This window comes from Musa acuminata, chromosome BXJ3-10, assembly GCF_036884655.1.
Source record: "Musa acuminata AAA Group cultivar baxijiao chromosome BXJ3-10, Cavendish_Baxijiao_AAA, whole genome shotgun sequence".
Classification (NCBI taxonomy): Eukaryota; Viridiplantae; Streptophyta; class Magnoliopsida; order Zingiberales; family Musaceae; genus Musa; species Musa acuminata.
The window spans coordinates 24,392,998-24,407,256 of record NC_088358.1 but is presented as its reverse complement, the minus strand read 5'-3'; the positions used below and the strand labels follow the sequence as shown (position 1 = coordinate 24,407,256).

General features: G+C 39.8%; 1 protein-coding gene and 1 pseudogene across 1 annotated transcript; both read right to left on the bottom strand.

The window, feature by feature from the left end:
- Positions 1-117: 117 nt before the first annotated feature.
- On the bottom strand, positions 118-6,672 carry LOC104000777 (dihydrolipoyllysine-residue succinyltransferase component of 2-oxoglutarate dehydrogenase complex 2, mitochondrial-like; annotated as a pseudogene).
- Positions 6,673-7,238: 566 nt separating this feature from the next.
- On the bottom strand, positions 7,239-8,741 carry LOC104000669 (NAC domain-containing protein 83). Its single transcript, XM_009422771.3, has 3 exons — positions 8,324-8,741; positions 7,892-8,178; positions 7,239-7,745 (listed from the first exon to the last, which is right to left on the bottom strand). The coding sequence occupies exons 1-3, from the start codon at positions 8,508-8,510 to the stop codon at positions 7,494-7,496; spliced, it is 726 nt and encodes a 241-aa protein (XP_009421046.2). The 5' UTR covers positions 8,511-8,741; the 3' UTR covers positions 7,239-7,493.
- Between the last annotated feature and the right edge of the window lie 5,518 nt (positions 8,742-14,259).

Sequence of the window (14,259 nt, the reverse complement as noted above, 5' to 3'; positions counted from 1 at the left end):
AGGAATAATGAATGATCCACCAAGTTAATTTTCCATGACATATATTTTATAAAGCGAAAAACTATTGGTTCCAGTAAAACATCTCAAAATAGTTGCTTTACCATTCCACATAACCTCTGAATCCAACTCCTGCAACGATTAAAATTCAAAAACTTAAAAGTTCAATAACTATAGAAATCATCACGGAACAGACCTCCTACTAAACACAATATAGAAGACAAAGATGCCTATAAAAATTTTTGTTTCATGTAAAAATTATCTAGTGACAGACTAATGAAGTGCTCTCTGTATTTGAATGTGACTACAAGTCGAGAAGAAGCCGATGTGGATCTTCAACCACATCTTTGATACTTTGATACGTTGCAGGAAGAATACGGCTCATCTGCCATCGATTAGTCGATGATCATAAGACAGAGCTATGTACATCACAGACCTGGGGACAATGTTACCATCAACCACCATTGGACGGGACACTATGGAGTGCATGCCTAAGATGGCAGACTGCAAAAAAAATGTAGACATATTAGGTTAAATTATAGAACACACAAAGAACTATTCATCTAAATTAGGCTAATTACTTGTGGGGGTTGATTATCTGTGTACTCAGAAGACTCCCATAAACTCCACCATTTCATCTATTGATATTGTCTATTGTTTCCTTCCTTGCGAGGTTATTGATCTCATTTTGTATTTCTGCAAAATTTAACCTATCAGCATTCCGGATAACTCAAACCATAAGTCTCTGCGAAAAATTAAAAATTTGAATAGCCAATACATGCCGAAAACAACAAGGTGAAAGCCACAAATTTGGCACATAGATTTATATACATGCCAAAGTAACAATTTAACCACAAACCACATCAACAAACCTTCTGTGTGCCAACAGCTATACTAATGTCAATGTAGTCTCTATATACAATATCATCCCTGTCGATGACTGAATCGATGATTGGCTGGTTCTGGAGTCCAGAGACAGTGACCTGCCAACATAAAGAGATGATAAAAAATAAAGAATCAAGTCATCAATGAAAAGGTATCTTTTTTATTGCTCCTCACATGACAGACCTTAACGAAACCTGACATGAGACCCAACTTCATGCCATGCTTTTCTGCAAAAGCATCTTTATATTCAGACCGAAGCTTCATCAGATTTGTCCTGCGATATAGATTGCACAACATGATTGCCACAACGCAGAAAGAAATATGTGAAAAATACTATGATAAACTTCAGCAGAGACAGCGACCTAGTCTATAAGACCATTGCCAATACAGGTACATCACACTTAACCAACTCAACAATAAAATTGAACCAAATTGGTGCATTTGGTTTGATCTAGCTCATAATTCGGATTTTTTTTTCAAATGAGTTGGTTTGGTTTTTTAAATTTAAAATATATTAATGTAAACAAATATATAGGCCATATATGCATGTCATATTTGTCCAGCATATTTGACAGATAAACATAGTATATAATGAGAAGATTATAATATGTTCAGTTCCATCTATAAATTACCTTAGAAAAATGCACAACCCCAAATCAAGTTTCCATAGGTTTACTCCAACAAAGCAAACAAATTGTTTCAACAATCTGCTCTCATCATGTTCAGATCACAATAACCTGATAAACATGTGCATAAGGGGCTACAACGAATTAGTTTGCAACACTTACATGTCAACTTCATTGAATGTTGTTAACGTTGCAATGTGTTCTGAGAATCCTTCAAACGTGTGGTCACCCTTTTTCTAAGCCTCGGCATTGGAACCTGCAAGGAAATGAAATTGAATAGGCAGAAGCAGTAGTTGGACAACAATTCAAGAAACTATCCATTGTCTAAACCAGACATAAATCTGTTATCAAGACCTAAATATGATGAGCAAAACAAAGAGCCTTACTCGTCTTTCCCTTTCCTTGGGGAGTTAGTTGAGGTTCTGAAGGTGAGGATTTGGGGAGTACAGCAGAGGATACTTTAAGCACTTGTTTCTCAATCTTCTCTGCTTAGGACCTGGTCGTGGAGAATCTGCAGGAGGAGATGGTTGTCGAGCATCTTGACCACTTTATCATCTGATGAGGCAACATGTGTCGCCAGGGGAAGACTTAGATATCACAGCAACCTTGGTTCCTTGTGTCACAGTATCACCTTCCTTGGCTATAAACTGTAAATGGAAAAGATCACCATATTTGCATCACTTATGAAAACCAAGAATCAACTATATAAGAGAAATTTATTTGAAGCCAAAGTAAGATGAACTCTAACCTTTTGGATAATCCCAGCTTCAGGACTATTTACATCAATGGTCACCTGAAACAAAGATCCAAAGGTGCTGAGAACAGCTCCAAGTGACCTATCACTATAAAATCGTGGACTAATTCCTTATCAGTCTCAATCTGAGCAATTGGTTCATCAACTTCAACCCTATCACCGGACTCTGAATGTAAAAAGAAAAGCACATTCCACACATTTGTGAGAAATAGCCCCTAAAAGCTTCAGGTAGGAGCAATCAGATATCACAAAACAAATAAATATGCTTCTTCAACCTATCTTTTTGAACTTAACAAGTCTCTTCAGTGAATGGTGAGCTTATAACGTTTGTGCATACAGGCATACACCTGCAAAAGCATGCACCACTATGCTTATATGCATCCAGTGAGAGCAGAGAAACGACATGCTTTTTAAGAAGGTTGCTAAAGTCCAATCGTTGATAGATTCACCCATGAACAGAACGACAGCATCAACCAAGTTGCCTGAAGAGAAAATTTTCAAATAAAAAAGTTCTCACTGCCAAATAAATCACAGCAGCAGATATTTATCTAACCCTTGCAAGATCAGGCAAAGACAAGAATTAACTGCAAATGCATACCATTCTCAGAAGAAAATGACCTACTCCACATTTGATAAGGAGAGGCCCTGGGGAGTAACCTTATAAATTTCCTGCAATTTTCACGCAAATAAGCAATCGAACACAGGATAAGCACTTGAGCTTTCAAGGTTTTCTTATCCATAACAGCCACATACAAATTGAAATGACACAATGTGAGATCGATGCGACTACTTTAACAAAGTGTAATCATGATATATGGAAATCACCTGGAAGCGTATGATGGCTACGGTGGTGGACATGTCCACAGCTTCTTGCAACGAGTAGAGCCTGCAAGGCCGTACAAACTACCAAATTTAACAGCAATTTTATGATGATTAATCGAAAGGGCATATAATGTACCATAATGATAAAGAAGAACGTCACTCGCAGCCCGAACTCAGAAGCTTTGCTGGTATGAGCACACTGAATCAGGAAAACCCAAAGAGAAGCTTAAACAATATCGTCGTCTCTCGTCCCCACCTATTGTCCTCTCTCCCACTACGGCGGGCACGGATTAGATTAAATTCATTTACATTAAACATAGCAATATAAAAGACAAAAAAGATTTCATCTTTGCGCATGATAAACGTCCAATTGCATCAATCTTTGTCGAAAACCACAAAAATCACATTGCTTGTTTGGAGCAACGAGATAGAAATAGATGGCAAGCAGAGGCAAAACGAGCGATGGAAGAACTCATCGGGTTAGGAGCTTACGGCGGCGGCCGGCGTATCAGAAAGAGACGGAGGATTAGCGAGAATACCACTTCGACGGCTTCCTTCCTTTTTCTCTCTCTCCCTCCCTCCCTCGTTCGGCGGGCTTTTGCACGTGTTATTCACGTGACATAGTGGATCCACCTCTCTGAGAACTGGACCTTCGCCCAGGTGGGCACTCAGTCAGGTGCCCATTATTGAGGCCGTCATGGTCCCACCGGTGGTCCAGCGTTTGCTAACACGGTTTGTCCAGTAAAATGTCGGGTAAACAATTCGAGTGTAATAGACGAGTATAAAGACTATTCTACAATTTGCCAAGAATCATTTTTGCTTGGCCCACATGATATGGCCAATAAAACGTCGGGTAAGCGGATGAGTAGCGAATGATGGATAGCAAAGATTGTTCCCAATTTGCAAAGAATCAGTTTCACTGGCCCACAAGGTTCAGCCAGTAAAACGTCGGGTAACATATTCGAGTAGTGTAGATAGGTAGTATTTTTGCTCGTGCATTAATACCTTCTCATTAATAGTTTGTGACAATGATCATTTAATTAGCCCATTTTTATTGATTGAAACAATTAATTAAAAGTTCATATTGTTTAAGTTTTTCTTTAACTTAGTTATTTTGTATATATTTTTCTTGTACATTGTGGACATTCATTATCAAATAGCTGATAACTATTTCTCTTTAGCATATTATAGAACCCTGATATGATATTTTGAATAATTACAAAATTATATTTGGCTGTGGTAAAAAAAAGAAGTTCTAAATGCATCCATGTTAGATTTAGATGTTGAATTATAGTTGATCCAAGCCATTTTCAAAGTCAGTCTCAGTTCAATTTCAGACGAGATGTGATTTGTTTTATTTTGAATATCGATGATATTTTTGATAAAATATTTATCTAATACTTAAAGTTAATTTAGGGTTCAAAGGATTTGGAAGGAATTTACAGAAAATTCCTTATGTATAGAATGCAATCGTTACTGTCATAATCGTTGATAGTTATGAAAAATAGTTACACGTTGCATTCGAGTTTTTAATTACCATCACAATATCATCATGACGTATCAAATTGAGATATAATTAATAGTAGATAAGATTTTTTCAATTATACGAAGAAATCATGTTATGTTGAGAGAAATCCTCCATCCTAATCTGTATAAATAGGAGAGAGACATGTTAATGTATTCGAGCTTCAAGCTTCTTCAATTAAGCTTCTTCAATAATTTTTCACATCCCTTATCTCTCTAACTCTTGCTCGCTCCTTCCCTCTTATCTTACTTGCCCGCTCCTTCCCTCTTCTCCTCCGGGCGTTGCCTGCATCAATCAGGTTTCTCCACCAAATCGCTACAGCTTCCTCCTCGTGCAACTTTCTCTTCTAATGTAACATCGCTGCAGCTACCTCCTCTACTGCACCTTCCTTCTCTATTGTAGTTATCTCCTCTATTATACTTCTATTGCAGCTTTCTCCTCTACTATAGTATCGCTGCATCTTCCTCCTTTGATGTAGCATCACTATAATATCGTAAACTGTTTACTTTGCATCGATCCAAGATTGGTATCCTTGACAAGAGCACCATCTTGCAGGGGCATGATAGCAGATAAGTTTTCTCCAACTATATGAAGAAATCTCTCTACTCTGTTAACGGAAATCCTCTATTCTGTTGAGAGAAATCTTCCCTTCTAATTTGTATAAATAAGAGAGGGACATGTTAATGCATTCAAGCTTCAAGCTTCAAGCTTCTTCTTTAATAATTTTTCTTATCTTCTATTCTTTCCACCAAGGTTCGTTGTATCATACCGTATCGGCATTTTGACCCAGGCTCGGTATGGTACGGTACCGGTGTACTTGGCGGTACATCAGGGCGTACCGAGCAGTATACCCTGGCGTATCGAAAAATTTTATATTTTTTTCATAATGTAGCAGTGCTACAATATAGTACTGTAGCACTATAACAGTGGCATAGCATAGTACTGTAGCACTGTAGCGATACCGGGCGATCCACGTACCGGTAACCTGTCGGACCTGTACGTATCACCCGGTACGGACAGTACGCTTCGGTATGACAGACCTTGCTTTCCACAATAATAACGGTTTATTTGACTTAGTCATAACGTCGAAGTATCAATCAAGATATCGACCCTATGTCATCTACGTGGTCATATCGGACTATCGATCAAATGTCATATCATCATTTTTCATATCGCAAACCAAATCAAAGTTCAACTTATCATAGTAACAACTACAATTTATTTTTTTGTTCTCTTTAAATTATTCCCGTGTTGTTTATAGTGATTTAGCTTTGTTTCTTTCTTCAGCTGGCGAAGAAGGTAAGGAAAAGAAATCGCATACTTGGTCATGAACAGACTAGCACCAATTTAATCTCACTAAGAAGCTCTGTGTCTTATTTCTTGGATTACATGGGAGGAGCACGTCTTTCACAATTGCTTGTACGCATGCTGGGTGACCACACCATTAGCTCTTCCTTGGTCAAACCACCATGCCTTCCACCCTCAACCTGAGGATGAACACATGCAGCGTGATGATGTCTGCGTTCCTTGTTCAGCTCAAATTCCCTCCCCCCACCCCCATCAGGTGGTGGCTGGTCAAAGAATCTGGAAGCTCAAACAAAGAAGACAGCAATCCCACGCCGCACTCCTGTCAGATGTTCTAATGGGTTGACTTCCGGCAGGATCCGACCCGTTAATGCCCATCATAGTGCATTCTGAATCGGGTTCTTGCCTTACCGGATCACCCAGGGCTAATAATTAATACAGGAAAGGAAAGGGACAGAGAGGATGAGAGGGGGACAAGAGAGCTTTCGTTGAATTGGGGGACGGCAAAAAGAAACACATGCTGTGTCGTGAACGACCGAACTCCCAAAGGTTTAGTTGGATGTTGATCCCAAAGCCACACTCACAAGAAACCCCGGCCGGCTGGCTTCGTGGCAATCACGTAAGCCATTATTTATGCACCTTACGGTAGTTTTTAGATCCCTCCGTGTTCTTATTTAGCTCACCTTTCTTGTTTCTTTTATGTTGTTGGCTGCCTCCCTGTTCTTATCTGCTATCCTCCCACCATGTGAGCTTGACATACTGATATGAGCCTTAAAAAAAGGGTGATATAAGCTTGTAAGTCATCTATATATTTAGATATGCCATGCCTGCTGCAATCGTGGTTAGGGTATCATGTCAGTGTGGTTGCAGATCAGCTTTCATCATGTTCTAACACATTATTAAGCTCATCATCTTTCCTGTGTCCTTGGTAACAATTTTAGAGTGCAGCAGCAGTTTCTAGTCTACACCTGCAAACTTGGAATTCAGATCGATCATGGGTCTCATTCTGATGTGATCTCCACTTCAAAGCAAACCCCTGAGCTAATATTATTGGCCAAGGAGGGACCCCCATGCCTTTGACTGGCCTCTTCTTAGCTCAGACCCTCTTTTCTCAGGAGCATCTCATCTCTTTGGCACACCAAATGCATTCATGCCCTCCTCTTTAAGAATTGTTCAGCTTTTGTTCCTGTCTTTTGGCAGCATTGGATCCTCTTTTGTGCATGTAAAAGCATGGGTCTCTCGATGGCACAAGCCACCCGGGCTCAAAAGCAAGATGCAACCTGTCTCTTCATTGTTCTAGCAAAGAGGACAGACACATTGGGACTAGCTGAAGCACGTGATTTCATTAAGATCGAACATTCGTTGCACATTAACTACTGGTTCAACTGCTCCATGAAGCTCTCTCGCGTCTAAGTTGTTGAAGATGAACGCTTACAAGAGATGAAGAAGAAGAAGAGTAGTAGAATTCCCAGAGTTCAGCTCAAAGGTTATTTGGACTTTGGCTTCCGAGAGAGGAAAAAAGGAGGCGGCTCTAAGTTTTGATACACTGATACAGAGGGTTTCTAGGCAGGCCTGTTCACTACGGAAGTGATGTGCCGGAACTGGTTTCCTCTCCACTGCTGCTCCCGTAGGAGAGCTCGGTGACGCAGCTCGTCTCAGATATGGAGGATGCAGAATGGCTCCGATCTCTATCACGCTGCCCCATGAAGTCAATGAAACCAACTCCATGATTCGTGCCTCCGTCGTCGGTCTCCGCCTCCATCTTGGTAGCTCGTTTCTTCTTAAAGATGCGACAGAGCACCCAGTCTCCGCTTGGGACGGCCACACAACTCTACATGATCACAAGCATTATGGAGTTCAGCAAAGATTCCACACTGATGAAGCCAATTTGCGAAAGAGGCTTGTGATTACATTCTCTGTAACTCACAGTGAAGTGATCTCAAAGCAGAGCAAAATCAACAACAGTTTGGAGCTTACTTGAGATGAGTTCTTTCTCTGGGGGAAGATGCAGGCTGTGGTGTCAGGGCCGGTGAGGCGGTACTCATGCATGATCCAATCCGTCTTGGCACCGGTTGGGGGCTTCCCCTGATAGAAGACCAAAACCTTCTTCATCCCGACCACCTGGCTGGACCGAGACGACGTGATCTGCTTGTCCTTCCCCGTGGCCTTCCAGTACCCGGATCTCGCCGCCCGGTTCGATCGGCTCCCCTTCGTGTACTTTGCCTCCCGTAGATTGAAGAAGTATCTCTCCTCTTCGCACCCACCTGAGCATTGCCATCATCACTAGTGTCACTTCATCGGCACTCCAAAGCATGATATGGTTGGGGTTTTCGGAAGTTACACAGGGGAAGTAGTAGTAGTAGTAGTAGTAGTAGTAGTAGTAGTAGTAGTAGTAGTAGTAGCAGTAACCTGGCAAATCCCATGGATCGAAGTTTGAGAGATTGATGTCAGGGATGATGGAGGCAGGCAATGGGCATGAGAAGACCTTCGTCCTGAGGTACTGCACCACCAGCTCCTCATCAGTGGGGTGGAACCTGAACCCAGGGGGGAGCCTCAGCACTCCATGCCTGGCGACAACACTTGGCTTCGTATCCATATGAAACTCGGACCAGGAAGCAGAGGAAAACAGCAACGACGACGACGACAACAAGGAGGCCTCTAATTTCTCGAGCTAGAGACTACAGCCGCGGGTCCAAAACGGGCGGAATCAAAAGGAGCTAACGATCCATGGTTTTCTGCTTCTGTAGCGCGAAAGAGAGAGGAAAGAGGAGGGGGGAAAGAGAAGGGAGGGGAGGGGCCAAGGAACCGGGGCGGGGAGGGGAAGGGGCGTGGGTCGAAGGTGAGGGAGAAAGCTGGGGCGGTGGCGGGTCTTTTATAGCAAAGGTTGCGGCCACAACGCGACGACTTGTGTAGCGTGAACCGGACTCAAACCTTTGACGCATTTTATACCCATATACACACGTCTGGTGACGGCGATTCACACATCTGAGAATTTACCAGCACACATCGATGCATGAATTTTATAATGCTCTGATGATGTCCAGATTTTTATGTTTAGAATATTACTCCGTTGATGATCGAATCCACTTATTGGACATTCAAATTTGGATTTCTTATCCTATAATATAAATTTATTTATCGATACGTATTCAAATAAAAAAGTCCTTTTTGTGCTGGGATTTTTCTTTTTTTTCTTTTTAGAATTATCCGATTTAAAAGAAAAAATAATAATTCTGTACAGCAAATTTGGATCAGTGGTTGCATCGATTATATCTTGTCGAGAGGAGACACCGATGTCCGGCCTCACTCGTCGCATGACGTGATTGATCGTGAGAGAGCCGTGCGAGATATGGAACCTGAGAAAGTTGGACGCAAACTTATCTATGTATTTATTATATATTCCAGAAGGTCGAATTTTCTTACAAATAAATATTCTTTGGGTATTTTAGGTGAGTCTTATTTTTTGTTTTCAAATACTATATCTAATTTGAAAAATATTTGAACTGTTCCTCAAATTTTTTTTTTACATATTGCAGTGTTTTGATCCAAAAACAAAAAAAAAAACTTAAAAGCAAATAATTTTTCAAATTATTTTGAAAAAAATAAGAGTTTGCTATAGTGTTTAATATGTATTATAATATACTATAAATAATTTTGATATATTATAATATTATTTAATATGCAACATCGCTCAAATCATAATAAAAAATTATAAAATCTATTTAAAATACTATAAATAATCTAAATAGACTCTTAACATTGACAAATCTAAATATAAAAATATGGTATCTTAATGATTTACGAAAGAGACATAATATAAGTCATTTTATAATTTTTTAATAATAGTTAAAATTAATTAAATAAGATATTTTTTTGAGAGATATTTTAAATATTTTTAAATTAGGAGTATTTTTTGAGGGAAAAAAAATTGAGTGCAGTGAATGAGAAATAACCCAAACTATGAATATTTTCTAAAAAAAAATCACCTGTTTTGTTTTATGATTTGTTAAAATGGTAAAGTCCAACATGTAATTTATTTATGGAAAAAGAAAAATGGAGGGTAAACGGTGACTCAAATTGCAATTGTTGAGAGCCTTCTGATCAATTAATCCATGATCGATGCCTTCTGATCATTTATCACCATCAATTAATCGATTAATTATTACGAATTTAAATATATTTAGGCTAAATTAAGAATAAAGGGGAAGGGAATAAATAATGCAGTTCTCCTCCTTTTTGGTGGGTCCCATTCCACTAATCGATCTAACGGACATCTGTCAATAAACCTGACGATGTGTGAGTCAAAGTCGTCTCGTGCTTGCGTCACGCTTACGATCTAACGGGGTGAATAAACCTTTGGGATGACCAGTTATCACGGAACTACCCTCAGGTCCGGAGCGCCAATCATTCCCGTCCATCGTCGGAGATCAGACGTGATTTCGAATCACGAAGCAAAATTAGTTGGGAAAGCGGGCCTACTTGCGTCCAAAACCACCGACAAAAAGGAGCAAAATGACAAATTTGCCACCTAACGTGAAAGGATGCTTTCCATTTATTCTGATCGACCAATCGATGGGCTTAGTAGGATTCTTTAGCGAAAAGAAGAAGTAATTGCCTTCAAAGATCAACAATTCTGTGAAGCCAATTAATTCCAAGCAAAAAGCTGTGGCAATGCAATGCCGCAGCGCATGCGTGTATGGAGGAAACTACGGCATTGACATTGCATGGCTTTGGCTGCTGCCGTAGGGCGAAGGCAAACCTTTTCATTTGCCACGAGAGAGAGAGAGAGAGGAGAGCGAGGGAGGATGAAAAGGAGGCAGAGGAGACATGTAATGTCCCACTTGCGATGTGGAAACATGGAAGAAAAAGTGCTGCTGGAGATGTGCTCCCCTCAGCCAAAATGCGGCTGGTTTTTCCTTTTCCTTTGCCAATGATACGATACCATCTACTTCCCCAGTCTTTTTCTCTCTTTCACATCTCCTTTTTCTGGTGTTGTTTTCTTCTCATCAGATGGTATCCGATTTATCATCATGATCTGTTTCTGGTCAAGGGCGTTTGCGTGCGGGGATCGAAGAGGGCTCGAAGGAGGGAGCGAAAGAGAGGGCGTCAAAAAGGTAATACTTTTGTGGTTTGGAATATGCCGTCCTTTTCTGTGTTACCTTTCTTCTTCTGCTTGGCCCTGGCCTTGCTTTGTGTGTTTCCTATGCCACTCATCGGTTGGAATTGAAGCGAGGGAGAGAAGGTAGCCATGTGTGGTGGAATGTCCGTTAGCTACCCCAAGCTCATCTATTGAGGGTGGTATCGGGTGGTGGTGGGTTGCACATGGTGGGACAAAGGACCACAAGGTCTTTACAAGGTAAAATAGGGTTCGCACAACTCCATGGGTGATGAGCATTCGTGGTTCAGAAACCCTCCTTGTTCTTGTTACTTGTACTTCACAAAGAAACCAGTACCTAATGCTTCCTTTTTCTCAAATTGAAGCAATCAAGTAAAATTAGCTCTTGTGGGGCATTTCTTGGGTTCCAAGGAGTCAAATCTGGGCTTCCCTACATATATGAACTTAGGATTTGGTTAGGGAAACTAAACCTGAGGTGGTGCATAAATTGCATGGATTACTAGTGTTTACTGAGAAGAGCAAGCTATTTAAAGATCACAAGAGACCATGAATTGTTTTCAGGTGCAACATATTTACTGATGGCTTCTTGCTTTATAATCCTAAATAGTATCAGAGTCTCCGATTTCTCCCAAAACAGGGTGAACAAAAAAAATAAATCTTTTTTCTTTCATTACATGCTTCCATCTTGATTAAATCTTAAAATGGAATATGGAGGAACTTAAACTACTGGATTCCAAAAGCATGCTAATTTCATAGATATGTGGTTTACGTATGCCAATAAGTTAAGGTATCATGGACATCATCTGTCAGCAAGCATGTAGTTGAATCAATTAGAATGATGTGGGCATTTGTTGTATCAGCCAAGCAATCTGAGATAGCAGATCTTCCATTGTCGGAAGAGGTTGATACTCCCTGTATCAACTAGAGACTGTCTGCTACCTTAAGTCTTTATCGTTTCATGGTTTTGAGTCTCAACTTTAATGGCTTTCACTTTCTTGATTACTCCTTTGGGGAGGCATCTAAGATGACTTGTGGTTATCGGATTGGGATTCTGATTTCTATGGAAATGTGACGTTGGATGTCGGGGTTATCCTTTAGTTAGGAACATAAGTTGAATCCTTCTCTTCCACGATATAAGACAGAAATAAAATTGGGAATAGTGAGGGAAGATAGAAAGAATTTATGATGCTGATTGGTGTTGCAAGTTACAGGACATGTCTCTTGTGTCTGCGCTCCTCCAAAGCTTGACTAATTTCATCCACAAATCACATCATGTCCCTATATTCTGCTGATAATATTTCTGAATTGCATGACGCTTTTAAGGATAAGTTTCATCGAACAAGATAGGCAATCATTTTAAGCAGGCAAGCATCTATGGAATAACTTAAAACTTGATTTATATTTGATGTTGTGCTTCTAGTTTTCTTCAGTGTTTCATGTTAAACAACACCAGTGTTAGGCCCTTGTGTCTTGACTCATGAAGGAAAGGTACACTCAGAGAATCACAAAAGCGATCCTAAAAAAACTGAGATGACTTCAACTGGAATCAAGGTGGATGGACACGAAAGAGCTACTTAAAGATTGTGGATAAGCATATAGGATCATTCTGGAAAGCTAGTAGTATTCTCAGGCCAATCATAGCATACATTTTTTTCTCTTATTAATCAAAGGGTATCAAAATATGTTCTCTTTTTCTCCAACTTTGGTCGCTTCCTGCAACAAGTATTATGCATCGGTGGTGCCACCAATCCGAGTGACAAGTAACAGTAACATTCTTCCCGCAACAAATATTAACAAGACTTTGATCGCTTCCTGCGACAAATATCATGAATTGGTGGTGCCACCGATCCGAGTTTTGTTGACTAAATTGTCAACATATTGACAGCAGCCTCATACAGGAAAAGAATTCGGAAAAACAACATCCTTTATGGGTGAAACAACAGCTGAATATTTGAACTGCTTTCTCATCCAGGCTAGATATTGGGACAATTCGTTATAATACAGTTAGCACAATCAATTTTCATTATGGCTATTTTTTCCATTTATAGTTCCATGTTAACATTTAATGAACTTCTATTTATACTTCTCAGCTAATTTATTTGCTACTCTGCTTTAATTATGCTTCCTGTCACAAAATGAGGAAAAGGATTAGTTGTGACTGAAAACATGATCAACAATCTAGGTTATCAATTATCATGATGTTCATTCGACAGTCTCTGCAGGCAAAATCTTAATTCATTTTCTAAAGTTTACTACTATATATTATATGGCCACTTGAGCATTTATCTTTCGCCCAAGCTTGCAGATAATTTCTTTTTATAATCATATGGTATCAACATCCTCATTTTTTTTCCTTCTCGTGGTTAAAAGGTTGACAACTAATTGGTGGATCCAACCATGGAACCTTTCAAAAGGCACAAGACAGAGAAGCAAAGCAGATATCTCAAGTCTTCCTACCAAGACCTTGGTGTTCAAAGGCTGCAAGTGCTTGCTTGTTTGACAAAACAAAGCGGCTATGTTAATGGATTTGCCGGTGCTCCTGGATCTATTACCACCGTTCCCCATGATCTAAGCAGCACATGGATACAAGTTTAATTAATATGCATATATCTCTCTCTCGTGTCAGGCCATATAAAAACATTAAGGTTGCTTGCTCAGGAGGATCAGCAGCATCGGTGATCCATCTGTGTTGATGGATCTCATCATTCAATCCACATCTGTGTTGATAGATGAAGAGTCGATGATATGAAAACAAGCTGCTTTGAACTGTCAATCCATGCCAAGCAATACTTATTTGGACACGAATGGTTTGAACCGGCCATTTTGGCAGGTGAAGTGTCTGACCTCTGCTTGAGTCTTCTAAGCCAATCCAAGAATGAATGTACATGGATTTTATACACTTAAATCAAAGCTAAAAACTATTAGATCCTCCATCCGAACCCATATACATATACCAAACTTGTTTCTCGGAAAGAGGCAAAACACTAACCGCTATATTTCATGTTTTGGAACACGTATCGTATTCTGAGTTTTAGCTTTGCCTTTGGTATTTTCACTAAATGAACGTTTTACCATTGATGATAAGGAAAATAAAAACATTTGATTGTTATTCCAATATTCGATGGTGAATGTTGTTTGCGATATATACGTACAACCTTGTGGGATATATATATATATACTAACGAAAAGGAAGATTGTTTGATTGATGAACACTCTCATCCCAAGGAAA